The sequence below is a fragment of the Gigantopelta aegis genome, chromosome 15 (assembly GCF_016097555.1).
Source record: "Gigantopelta aegis isolate Gae_Host chromosome 15, Gae_host_genome, whole genome shotgun sequence".
Lineage (NCBI taxonomy): Eukaryota > Metazoa > Mollusca > Gastropoda > Neomphalida > Peltospiridae > Gigantopelta > Gigantopelta aegis.
Window position 1 is genome coordinate 33,275,820 of NC_054713.1, and position 14,662 is coordinate 33,290,481.

General features: G+C 33.9%; 1 protein-coding gene across 2 annotated transcripts in view; it reads right to left on the minus strand.

Moving 5' to 3' along the window:
• The window catches only part of LOC121389992 (5'-3' exoribonuclease 1-like), a 94,792-nt gene that overhangs the window by 5,390 nt on the left and 74,740 nt on the right, over window positions 1-14,662 (minus strand). Inside the window, exons 35-39 of one of the 2 annotated variants that reach the window (XM_041521681.1) lie at window positions 12,908-13,157; window positions 11,905-11,983; window positions 10,210-10,323; window positions 7,303-7,332; window positions 1,940-2,033 (exon numbers count right to left, since the gene is read on the minus strand). In XM_041521681.1, coding sequence (XP_041377615.1) covers window positions 1,940-2,033; window positions 7,303-7,332; window positions 10,210-10,323; window positions 11,905-11,983; window positions 12,908-13,157 — 567 coding nt within the window. The remainder of the gene's footprint in view (window positions 1-1,939; window positions 2,034-7,302; window positions 7,333-10,209; window positions 10,324-11,904; window positions 11,984-12,907; window positions 13,158-14,662) is intronic. The other variant, XM_041521682.1, reaches the window with a different exon arrangement.

The following is a 14,662-nucleotide window of genomic DNA, read 5'->3' on the forward strand; positions in this document are numbered from 1 at the left end:
CTCTTGTGTAGGAGGTTAACTCTAGATTGAACTCTTGTGTAGGAGGTTAACTCTAGATTGAACTCTTGTGTAGGAGGCTAACTATAGATTGAACTATTGTGTAGGATGTTAACTCTAGATTGAACTCTTGTGTAGGAGGTTAACTCTAGATTGAACTTGTGTAGGAGGTTAACTCTAGATAGAACTATTGTGTAGGATGTTAACTCTAGATTGAACTCTTGTGTAGGAGGTTAACTCTAGATTAAACTTGTGTAGGAGGCTAACTCTAGATTGAACTCGTGTAGGACGTTAACTCTAGATTAAACTCTTGTGTAGGAGGTTAACTCTAGATTGAACTTGTGTAGGAGGCTAACTCTAGATTGAACTCTTGTGTAGGAGGCTAACTCTAGATTGAACTTGTGTAGGAGGCTAACTCTAGATTGAACTCTTGTGTAGGAGGCTAACTCTAGATTGAACTCTGGTGTAGGAGGTTAACTCTAGATTGAACTTTTGTGTAGGAGGTTAACTCTAGATTGAACTCTTGTGTAGGTTAACTCTAGATTGAACTCTTGTTTCAATTTTATCATTCTCCATGAATTCAATTAATCTAACAATTAAAATATTGTAGTCAATAAAACAAATTGTCTACTTTCACATCAGGATAAAAGTTAAAGTTTGTTTTCACTATGACATGACTAGAGCACATTTCTTTATCAATCATTGCCTATTGGATGTCAAACATTTGTTAATTTTGACATAATATAGTCTTAGAGAAGAAACCCGCTACATTTTCACACTAGTTGCAAGAGATCTTTTATATGCAGCATCCCACAGACATGGGGGCAGGAATTAATTCTTGGGGTGTGATGGAGTGGAAATCCAGGATGTATTATGGCTTAGCAGGTGAATTGAAGTGTGATCCATCCTTTGAGATTTGTAAATGGAATCAGCAAGAAGAAGGAAAGGAAAGGAAATGTTTATTTAACGACGCACTCAACACATTTTATTTACGGTTATATGGCGTCATAAATATGGTTACGGATCACACAGATACTGAGAGAGAAAACCCACTGTTGCCACTTCATGGGCTACTCTTTTCGATCAGCAGCAAGAATTCTTTTATATGCTCCATCCCACAGACAGGATAGTACATACTACAGCCTTTGTTACACCAGTAGCGGAGCACTGGCTGGAACGATAAATAGCCCAATGGGCCCACCAACAGGACTCGATCCTAGATCGATTGCGCATCAGGCGAGCGTTGTACCGCTGAGCTATGTCCTGCCTCCTCTGTAAGAAGAATGCCATCAAAAGCTTTCTAAAGTTTAATGTTCTCTTGAAGGACATTGGGTGTATGGATATAAGACTCCATCATATGCGGTCATGTGGGATAGAAAAAGTACACCTTCGGTGGTGAAAATTCCGAGTATGGTACTCTGCAAGCCTCGTTTCAAGCTCGAAATTTTCACCACCGAAGGTGTACTTTTTCTATCCCACATGACCGCATATGATGGGAGTCTTTTTCTCTCATTCATTCGGTAAATAATCCATTATTTTACACGAACAGACAACGATGGCTGAAGAAGTAACTTTTTTATTTGACCATTTTGTCATAAATAAACTACATTATCGTATTTCCCCGTGTTTGTTTCATATGTTAAATAAAATTTAACACTACAAATTAACAAGATAGCTTTTAAAATGAAGGTTTTAATATCAAAATATTAATTTAAAACTGTGTCTAATGACCTCACGTCATCACCTCACCTCACATTAATATGACGTCATATATTACCAATGACGTCATGTTAAACGCAAGCGCATGATATCCCATGTAAGATAGAAATTTCTTACATGGCTTTCTTTCATGGGATAGCTGTGTTCCATATACCTGAGGATGAGAGAAAACGTTTTTCACATTAATATTTCTAAAAAAGAAATTCAAAAAATGAAATCGTACCTGGTCGTCCAACAGGACTGAAAGCAGATTGGGGAGAGAACATCAGATCCGGCTGTTGAAAGTTCATGAACTGCTGGTAGTGGTTGAAATCAGGCTGTAAAGGGAAACAAACCAGATTTATTCAAATATTTTTTGGATTTTCAAATTTGTGTTTATTAGTTAAAAGTACTTAAAGGGACAGACCCTAGTTTCAGCCCATGAACATTAACACTAAGTTTAGTTAAAGGGACAGACCCTAGTTTCAACCCATGAACATTAACACTAAGTTTAGTTAAGGGACAGCCCTAGTTTCAACCCGTGAACATTAACACTACGTTTAGTTGATCTACAAACCTGTAACACATTTGGATAAAGTTACAACTGAGTGAAACATGAGACTGTGACTTTGAAATGGTGAAATACCAGGTCCAAAACCTGTTACTGTTACTTCTCAGACGCATGTGCGTTTTAAAAAATATGAGAAATGCATTTTGTGTTATTAAAAATGCCAGGATGACCAAAACATTTTGAATGTACGAAAATGAACAATCTAAACAATAAAATGTAAGTTAAGTATGATTTCAGTTATCAAAAATGGCTTTAATAGTCAAAAATATGCCTTAGTGTTTAAAACCTAGGGTATTTCCCTTTAAAGTAGTTATACTTATATTTCTATTACATTCATTACAAGTTAACATCATCCCATTGGTCCAGACGTAGCAACGTCAGTTTGTTAATTTGTCAATGAACATAAAAATAACGTCGGGTAACGTCGTATCTGGGAAGAAGAAATGTTTTATTTTACGACGCACTCAACACATTTTATTTACGGTTATATGGCGTCAGACATATGGTTAAGGACCACACAGATTTTGAGAGGAAACCCGCTGTCGCCACTATATGGGCTACTCTTCCGATTATCAGCAAGGGATTTTTTATTTGCGCTTCCCACAGGCAGGATAGCACAAACTATGGCCTTTGTTGAACCAGTTATGGATCACTGGTCAGTGCAAGTGGTTTACACCTATCGGTATCTGGATTAAAAATCCCATGCCTCGACTGGGATCCGAACCCAGTACCTACCAGCCTGTAGACCGATGGCCTAACCACGACGCCACCGAGGCCGGTCGTATCTGATGACGTCACTTTATAGTGGTACTTTGTCTTACTGAGCGTTATTGTTTAAAAACCAAAAAATAATTCAAAATAAAGTACGAACTTTTAGTGTTATTATTAGCAAGTATGATTCAAATTAAATTATAAGTACTGTCTGGGTTGTTTTTTTACGTTCATCAGGGTATGAACAAATAAAAAATCATCCACAAACTTATATGAGAATGGTAGTTAGCACTTGATTTTGTTTTCATACCCTGATAAAAATGTAAAAGAAATAACAGACAATCCTTAAGTAAACAAAAGAAATGACATCACTAATGAAAGAAATCATTCTGTTTGTAAAGGAAGAAAAAAAACCATATTACATCAAATATCCTTTTACAAAAACCCCCACATATTACATCAAATATTTTTGGGATTTTAAATTTCTCTTTAGTAGTTTCAAACATTTAAGTTGTGTTAAACAAAAGAAATGACATCACTAATAAAAGAAATCATTCAGTTTGTACAGGAAAAACAAAACCCTATATTACATCAAATATCCTTTTAAAAAAAAAACCGATATTGTATCAAATACTTCAGTATTTTAAAAGTTATTTATCAGTGACATGTTATAAAGTTTGTAAACAAAAGATATAAAATCCAATTAATATTTGTTGAAAAAAGGCTTAAACCTTCTGCATTGCTAACATTACTGTAATGTAGTGATATCAGTAAATCAACTAGTAAGCTGTGCATGAAAACAGGTTTGCTGGTGTAACTGAAATGGCAATGTGAGGGATACACGGGGTTCGACAAATACACCAACATTTTGCTTCCAGCTAGTGCTGTTTTGGTCTAAGCTAGTGGAAATGATCAACTGTATTACTATAAATATAATACATAGGGCTCTAAACAAAGTTTATGTGAAGACTAGCGACTTTCTCAAACATTTGTTGGAACACTGGGAAATTGATAAACATGTGCTTGAGAAGAAAATGCAAATCTGTGTATTTACAGCTGCAATTTTATCTCAATATTCTGTAATATAAAAAATAATATTGTCAACTGCTTTTATGCAAATTGCATGAAAAATATTAGTTTCCAAGCATTTTTCAATGAGATGTGAATGGCAAGTTCAGAAAGATATTTTTCAACTTTACAATTTATAACAAATGCATAAAGATTAATATTATAAAGCAAAAAAACCTGAATTATTAAAGGTTAAAAATCACTAACAAGACAACACCGAAAAGAAATTAATCCACTAATGTTTATCTTTTTATTCATTAAAATAAAAATAAAAGTCAAATATTTACTTTCTGTAATAAATTAACTAACACTAACAGTTAAATATAATTTAGTTTCTGCATGTGATAAATTAACTAACACTAACAGTTAAATATAATTTAGTTTCTGCATGTGATAAATTAACTAACGCTAACAGTTAAATATAATTTAGTTTCTGCATGTGATAAATTAACTAACGCTAACAGTTAAATATAATTTAGTTTCTGCATGTGATAAATTAACTAACGCTAACAGTTAAATATAATTTAGTTTCTGCATGTGATAAATTAACTAACGCTAACAGTTAAATATAATTTAGTTTCTGCATGTGATAAATTAACTAACATTAACAGTTAAATATAATTTAGTTTCTGCATGTGATAAATTAACACAAAACAATAGTTAAAATATTTATTTTTTTGTGATAAATTAAGTAAAAACACCAATTAATTGTTACTTTCTGTGATCCAATTGTAACAACAAAATGTTTACTTTTGCAATACATTTAAAAAAAAAAAGAGTTAAAATATTTACTTTCTGCGATAAATTAAGTAAAACAGTTAAAATATTTACTTTCTGCAATAAATTAAGTAAAACAGTTAAAATATTTACTTTCTGCAATAAATTAAGTAAAACAGTTAAAATATTTACTTTCTGCAATAAATTATGCAAAAACAATTTTAAAATATTTACTTTCTGTGATACATTAAAGTAAAAACAACAAACAATATTATGTACTTTCTATGCTATATTAACGAAACACAACAGTTAATGTTTTTGTTTTTTATTTTCTTTCATGATAAATTATGTAAAAACAAGTTAAAATATTTAATTTCTGTGATACATTAAAGTAAAAACAACAAATATGTACTTTCTATGCTATATTAACGAAACACAACAGTTAATGTTTTTGTTTTTATTTTCTTTCATGATAAATTATGTAAAAACAAGTTAAAATATTTAATTTCTGTAATAAATTTGGTAAAAACAACAATATTTTGCACACAAAACACCCCACTACCTACAAAGCACTTGTTGAAAAAGCAAAGCGATGTTTACAGACATCACAATATCAAAGCTTACTTAATATAGCAAAAAAATTTAATTGACTATCTCAATGTGGAGACTATGACAAAGTTTATTACTTAATATACAATAAATTTAAACTAATACTTTTAATACTTAAGATGTTATCGACCAACCGACTTTTTAACGATTGTAATTACATATCAAATAGATTTTTCTGCATAAAATATTAGTGGCTGTATATTAAACATGTTTCTGATCGTTCTAATATTTGTAAAAGGTTAAATTTCATCTTATTTCCTAAAATATAGTTTTTTTTCGTATATACAAAATTATTTGAAGACAAAATCCAGTTTGGGCTTCTTACAAATGTTAAGACGACCAGAACCACATTGAATATACAGACAGTGATATTCTAAACAAGAAAATATATTTAATATGTAAGTTTAATTGTAGAAATATTTTATTAGTCGAAAACATCTTACAATGCAGCAAAATCAGGAATGTCCCTTTAATGATTTTAAAATTGAGAAAAATAAGATTATTTCAAAGAAAAGAAACTAAAAATATGCTTATCCAATTATTTTTGTACCATGCACCCATCTTGATCTAAATTTCTATTTAAAATTAAAATTACCATCAATGTCTGTGTTTCTTAACTACCAATAAAAGCAAACCACATTCTGTTGACATGTTATCCTATTTTCCCTTTCACAAAATAACAAAAGGTGCAGATTGAATTGTTTGTATTTGTTAATGCAGACTAGTATCTTTAACACCTCCGTCTGTTCATATGCCAGTGGTTTAATTCATCCTACAGGATTACATTGATTATTTCATGTTGTTTACGTCAGGTCTCATATTGTTTACATCAGGTCTCATGTTGTTTACGTCAGGTCTCAAACTGTTTACATCAGGTCTCAAACTGTTTACATCAGGTCTCATACTGTTTACATCAGGTCTCATATTGTTTACGTCAGGTGTCATTGTTTACACCAGGTCTCATATTGTTTACATCAGGTCTCATATTGTTTACGTCAGGTGTCATTGTTTACACCAGGTCTCATATTGTTTACATCAGGTCTCATATAGTTTACGTCAGGTGTCATATTGTTTATATCAGGTCTCATATTGTTTACGTCAGGTCTGATATTGTTTATATCAGGTCTCATATTGTTTACGTCAGGTCTCATATTGGTTAAGTCTTCGTGTTTTTCAGCAACTGATACTCTATTTGTGATCAAGTTTTTGTTCACAATGCATAATTTTCACGATTTTGTCAAGCAAAGGCAAATACCCTTGCAATTAAGAAAATACCCACGGCAAAGAAACATACCTTTGATAAACACCCTGAATATAGTCTAAGGTAAAAAAGTGCCGTGGAGAATAAAAAACTCCACAGCAATCTCTACAGCATTGCAGACTGCCGTGGGCAATTGTAGGGGTTGTTACTGTAACAAATACATTGTAACACCCAAACAAAACAACATATTTCTAACTACGTTCAGGTGCTATAAATTATTACTGATACCATTTTAATTGCATTAACATCTTGCAGGATTTCATATCATGGGTACTACCAAAACACCTACTGAAACTTACTGATCCATTGATCTGGCATTTAATATGATCCATTCTGATCAACAATCTATTTTGTCTGTTAGCTGAAATTTTGAAACTAGAGTAGTAACCAAATCGGTTACGAATGAAAAATACCACGTAACGTAACAGCTTACACTGGCTATATATAGCTTATTTCGAGGGCTGTATTTCTGTTTAATTCATTCTTATTCATCTGCAGTGTCATTAAGAAATGTTTTATTTTTTAGCTAACATTAAGTTACTTATGTTCAAGTTACTGATGATAGGAAGAAATAACACACACATAATATTTTTTAAAAATATATATATATATATATATATTTTATAGCAGACAAAATGAGCAAGATCCACTATACAAAACGATTTCTTACCCGAAGCCTTGCTGTCCATTGTAAGGCAAACTTTGTGAAAAAGAAACGTAAAATGATTTTCCTCTTGGGAACCAAACAAAGATGAATTCATGATACTCAGTTTAAAGTTAATGTGTCTGATTAAATTTTCATTTTAAAAATAAGACTCTTTCCTGTTCTGTGGTTGTTGGGGTTGTTGGTTTTGATAATAATTCATTGAATACAAACAATTCCTGTCTGATTTAAGTAAGACCAGCAGGTTTCGCTATACTAATTACATTTACCCCCAAAAATAAAATCTATAATCAACAAAATTAATTAAAGGCCAACAGACTTTTGGTACTTCTTTTCTAATGTAATATTATTTTACCACGTTTTATTAACAGGTGACTTTTAAACATTGTTTCAGCAAAATATGGCTAATGATACCTTAAAACCTCTTGTTGGTTTTTCGTGTATTTATGTTTTTCATGTATTTATGAAAATTACTGAAATGTGCATTTGGCTTCTATAGTCCATCCCACAGGGAATGCCTTTTTTCATGCTATGGAATTTACTAAAAGTTATTTATATCTGAACCGACTGATTTCTAAATTGCACACAAAAATAGTATTTTATTATTTCCAAAACACTTTTACTTCTTATGTTGTACCAAACTGAAGTTATTTACAAAAAGCATTTTTATAGAATGATGGGACAGACTATAGATGTGTTACATGGTGTTTTGTAATGATACGTCTCATTACATTTTTGCTCTGAATTGTTGTTTAAATCATTAAGTTTAACATGCCACAACATAAACACCTTATAACAGAAGAATCTATATTTTAAAAATATATATTAAAAAAAAGAGAAGCTGAAACAATCTACTGGCCCTTAATTAATTTTGTCGAGTATATGATGAAACTCTTAACACTTAGGAAATGTTTTATTTAACGCTGCACTCAACACATTTTATTTACGATTATACAGCGTCGGACATATGGTTAAGGACCACACAGATATTGAGGGAGGAAACCCGCTGTCACCACTTCATGGGCTACTCTTTTCGATTAGCAGCAAGGGCCCTTTTATATGCACCATCCCATAGACAGGATAGCACATACCACGGCCTTTGATGTACCAGTCATGGTGCACTGGCTGGAGCGAGAACTTAACTCTCAGTGACAAGCAAAACAAAGTTGGCTTTTGGTAGTAATTCCCCATGACTTGATCATCAGAGGCTGTGGTATGTGCTGACCTGTCTGTGGGAAAGTCAACATACAAGGAAGAAATTTACTGAGAAAAAGATGTGAAGTTTCATCACAAAACGCGATAAACGCCATATTAAAAACCATTGTGCGAACACACAAGTTCAAATTCAGTTTTCAGCAAAACGTGACACGATTGTCTGAGGATATATCGCACTTTAAATGACTGGGTGTGTATAGTGGCGTTTATCACGTTTTATGATGAAACTCTTCTTATAAAGGAACACGTGGCATTGCAGACCACATTTCAGTCTCTGTTAACATTGTAATGTCTGAATAAAGAACTAACATGTAATGTAGGATTGGTCGTCAATATGGTGAGATTGAATGTCAGTAACACAGTTATTTCCTGATACTATAGATGAGGGTTTTCGTTGCAGTCACTCTTTCCTGTTAGAGCGAGATGTAGCCCAGTGGTAAAGCGCTCGCTTGATTTGCGGTCGGTTTGGGATCAATCCCAGTCGGTAAGCCCATTGGGCTATTTCTCGCTCCAGCCAGTGCACCACGACTGGTACATCAAAGGCCGTAGTATGTGCTATCCTGTCTATGGGATGGTGCATATAAAAGATCCCTTGCTGCTAATCGAAAAAGAGTAGCCTATGAATTGGCGACAGCGGGTTTCCTCCCTCAATATCTGTGTAGTCCTTAACCATATGTCTGACGCCATATAACCGTAAATAAAATGTGTTGAGTGCGTCGTTAAATAAAACATTTCCTTCCTTCCTTTCCTGTTAGTATTGGTTCGATCCTTGATTTCTTTCCATTAATATATATTTGTTTAACGACATTTTAACATGTAATTTTCTATATAACTATGTCACAGAGAGTTGTGTATGTGTATTTGCCTGCTGACACACATGCTCATATACATGCAGGCACACACAGATACAACTGTCCAGTAAGTGGACCTGTTGCATGTTTTTGTTTTTGGGGGAGTTTTGTTTAATGAAATCACTACAGCACATTAATTAATTATCGGTTATTGGAAAAAAAGAAAGAAAGAAATGCTTTATTTAACGACACACTCAACACATTTTATTTACGGTTATATGGCATCAGACATATGGTTAAGGACCACACAGATTTTGAGAGGAAACCCGCTGTCGCCACTATATGGGCTACTCTTTCCGATTAGCAGCAAGGGATCTTTTATTTGCGCTTCCTACAGGCAGGATAGCACAAACCATGGCCTTTGTTGAACCAGTTATGGATCACTGGTCAGTGCAAGTGGTTTACACCTACCCATTGAGCCTTGCGGAGCACTCACTCAGGGTTTGGAGTCGGTATCTGGATTAAAAATCCCATGCCTCGACTGGGATCCGAACCCAGTACCTACCAGCCTGTAGACCGTTGGCCTAACCATGATGCCACCGAGACCGGTCCAGTTACTGGATGTCAAACATTTAGTAATTCTGACTCGTCATCAGAAGAAGAAATCCACTATTTTTTTCCATTAGCAGCAAGGGATATTTTATATGCACTTTCACACAAACAGGAAAGCACATACCACGTCCTTTGACCAGTTGTGGTACACCGGTTGGAATGAGAAAAGGTGGTTCGATCCTGAGATGCAAGCACCTCGAGCGAGTAATCAACCAACTGAGCGAAATCCCACCCCTTGATGAACGTTAACCCTTGCTTGTTTATGGTGTTATTAATAAGTCAATGTAACTCTCACCAGATTGAGCAGGGCAACACTTGCCACACTCTCTGCAGCTTCCTCTTTTGTGGCGCACTGTGAGCCTTCAAAACGAACCCCATTTCCAAGTATCACACGAGATCGGACATTTCCCTGCAATGGAAAACACAAACTTTACTTTTTCCTACAGTGAGAAGCATCAAAAAATTAACTTTCATTTTAATGAAAAGCATCCAAAAGTTAACGTTTCCCTACAGTGAAAAACACCAAAAAGTTAACTTTACATACAACTGAAAATACAAAAAAGTTAACATTTCCTACAAGGAAAAACACCCATATGTTAAATTTTCCTTACAATAAAATGCCTCCAAAAGTTAAGTTTTCCAAACAATGAAAAGAAACAATAAGTTAACTTTTTTTCTACAATGGAAAACAATGTAAAGTTTACTTTTCCCGAATCAAAAACCCCCAAAAGTTATCTTTTCACTACAATGGGAAAACACCAAAAAGATAACTTTTCCCTGAATTGAAAAACACAAAAAGTTAACTTTCCACTTCAACGAAAAAGGCCAAAAAGGTAACTTTTCCCTGAAAAACACCAAAACATTCTAGTATGTTTTAAAGTTAAACAATTATCATATCACTACAGGAATTAAATGTGTTATTTTATTGGCACACAAAACTATTTATAAACTTTTCATCATTTTGTTACCATGGCAACCATATTATGTAATCAAATTAATGGATTAAAACTGAATTGTATTTTGTGCCTTAAGGCAGTGTCACACGGCAGCTAATGGGATGACCCACTAAACATCGCAACAAAATCCTGCCACAAAATGAATACATTCAAAGCGTCAGACCCTATAGTTTTTAAACACTGCCACATATTTTTCATTATTATCCATATGGTTCAACATAACCAAGTTAATAATAATCATACGAAGCACACATGTAATAATAAGTGTAATGACATAATTTTGGGAAACGACGTCCTAACATGATGTTGCTTCTCCAGTCCTAGCTCAAACTGTGCATTTGAAATATGACGTTATTTTGTCGTTTCCTTCTACTTGTGACTGAAACATTTTGATTTGGCTCTTGTTATTCATAAAGAAAACAATAATAATATGGATAATAAAGAAATTATTACACTTGCTCTGGCAATACAAATATCCTGACACTCGTTTCATAAAATCAGTACGACACACAAGCTCGAATAATAATCTCTATATATTAGATCCGTTTTTGATAACTGAAATCACATATTACTTACATTTTACACTTTAGTTTATCCATTTCCCGTACATACAAAGAGAGTTTCTGGCCATTCTGAATTTTGAAACACTGCAAAATACATTTTCCACAATTCTAAAAAGCTACTCACCTCCGAGAGCTCTAGTCTCAGACACAAGCTGAGAAATGCTTCAGTTGTACGAAAATGGATATTCCAAACAATAAAATGTACATAACTTCTAATTTAAATACTATTTTGCCATTTATATGTATGTATATAAAACTATGTATACCATACATGTATGTTATATAAAACAATATTATGAGACAGTGAGCTCAGGGCACCCCAACCCTGACACGGCCATTTTATATTCTGGGGACAGTAAAAAAAAAAAAAATCTCTAATAATGAAAAATATGACGTAGTGTTTAAAAACTAGGATCTGTCACTTTAAAGACTCAGTTTGAATGCACCCTGCCGACTGGTATTTAAACGCACGTGTGGTCCGGTGTAGTCATAGCGGGGAGCCTGCAGCTGTAGTGCTTTACATCGGTCTGCCAGCTCCATCACGGGGTTTCTGAAACATAGTAAAAGACCGCAAAATCAGCATCAAAACAATTTTGCTACACCTCCAATTAAGTTTTATAATATTTTGTTATCTTACCAACTCAAAACGTTTGAAATATTTTGTAATTTATGAATGGCGTAATTTTTCCAATTAAAACGGCACGAAAAAGTATTAAAATGGCATATTTAATTTATTTTTATCATCAAAACATAGTGCAAAGAAATGTTTCGTCACCATTTTCCTTCCTAATTCAAAAGGTGAAGGTCATTAAGGTAGTGTTTGTTTTCTTTCGAGTTTACAAGTCCAAGGTTAAACACATACAAACAAGAATTCTGCAAAAATGTAATGTCTTGCCTTCCATCAAAATAAATTTGTGCACCGTGATAAACATCCTCAAGTGCCACTATAAACCAAATTTCATTGATCTGGCACTTACAGTTTGCGAGAAACAGATCTAAATGCAACAATTTAATATAAAAGTTGTCACTGTTGCCATCAGTAAAGTAATACCAATATCTCTCCTATTTACTTCATAAAGGTGGGGTGGGACGTAGCCCAGTGGTAAAGTGCTCGCTTGATGGCTGGTTGGTCTGGGATCGATCCCAATCGGTGGGCCCATTGGACTATTTTTCATTCCAGCCAGTGCACCACGACTGGAATATCAAAGGCCATAGTATGTACTACCCTATCTGTGGGATGATGCATATAAAAGATCCCTTTCTGCTAATTGAAAAAGAGTAGTCCATGAAGTGGCGACAGCGGGTTTCCCCTCAATATCTGTGTTGTCCTTAACCATATGCCCGACATCATATAAGTTACATAACCGTGAATAAAATGTGTTGGAGTGAGTCGTTAACTAAAACATTTTCTTCCTTATAATTGTAGACTGAAAAGAAAATGTCCTGAAAATACCAAAAACAATAATCTGCTCACCTTTGCTGCTGCGGTAGCGGTTGTTGCCATCTCTGTTGGTGTTGCTGATTCCAGTTCTCCTGCTGTTTGTTGTGTTTCTGTGGAGCTCTTTGCTGCTGCTGCTGTTGTTGTTGCTGCTGCTGCTGCTGCTGCTGTTGTTGTTGCTGTTGTGCTGGAGATTTAGATGTCTGGTTTTGTTGTTGCTGCTGCTGTTGTTTTGTTGATGTTTCCTGAACAGTCTTCTCTAATTGTGAGCTGCATAATTTGGCACCTACAATTAAACAAATATAGGGTACCAATAAATAATTACACCAAAAAAATAGTCCCCTCCGATTGAACCAGTAGGGGACAAAAAAGACCATTAGTAAAAAAACATCTTAAATGGCTGCAAACTTAGGACAGTCCCTTTAATTTATAATATATAGTTATATATATATATATATTAGTGTTTTCCCTAGCTTGTTTTAGCATGGTGCAGCACCATGCCTCAATAGTTTAGCACCATCTTGCCTCATCAGCGCCATGCTGCACTGAGATTAAACGAGCCTTTTTCAGTAATTAATTCTAAAATTGCCTTTATAAAACACCCAAAAAGTTATTATTAATTAATAAAATAATGCTTTTATATCTTTTGCCATTCAAGCACATAAATTACATTAAATGTTTATTTTAATTAATTTTTTTTGTATTTTTAATGAAAAACAAGTGCCCCGAAAATGGTGAAAATGCCCCAAAAGTGTTTGATCTACCATGCCTTGCCTAATTTCTAGGGAAATCACTATATATACATTATAAATCAATAGTGATATACGACATTATATTTATGATAAAACTTAATAATTAACCCTAATTAACAACCCTAATTAAGTCCCAGTTAAATGTGGTAAGAACAATCAGCTTGTACCCTTGTAACGTGTTCACACTGTGGCTTGTTCTTAAACTTAATGATCTGGACAATTTAGAGCGAGCAAAATGACAAATATCATTACGAACCAACATTGTAATGAATCTTAGCCAAATGTGCAGAATCCTAGTCAAATGTGTAGTCATAAAATGCACTGAAAACCCACTGTCTACACAAGATTTTTATTTCTTGCCCATTGGACAGGTTTATCCAGCTTTTGCACAGTGCTAGAAAAATCTGTCTGACCCTAGGGCTAGATAAATCTGTCCGACCCGAGGGCTAGACAATTTCTACATATGTGTGACGTCATAACTCATGTTTTACGGCGATTGATGTCATAACTCATGGTTTTCAAAATTCTGTTTGCCATTTCACGTAGTATCATTGTTTTAAAAATATTTAAACAAATTAATATTTTCAACTTCATATTTATTGGCAAGTTGAACATTACATATTTATGTCGTTGCATGAGGTGGGCTATATTTTTCCGCGTATGATTAAATGAGTTGGCAGGTGAAATGTATACAAATCGTTCTACAATAAACAGACCGTAGCTTACAAAATTAATGTTTTGTTACTGTAATTAAATGGGCAAGAAAAAGAATCAATCACCGTGGTGAGGTATAGATAAGGCAATTCCAACCCTTGGGACAAAATGTTTTTGTCCCTTGGGTTAGAATAGCCTTATCTATACTTCACAACGGTGATAGATTCTATTAGTGCATCATGGGTCAAATTATACTGAAACAGTCTTTACAAGTGATTTGTGTTCAAGACTTGTCAATTTAAAATAACATGAAACTAATAGAGCTTTGTTTACCGTATATTGCAGTGTATTAGCCGACTCCTTGTATAAGCCGACCTCTTAGTTT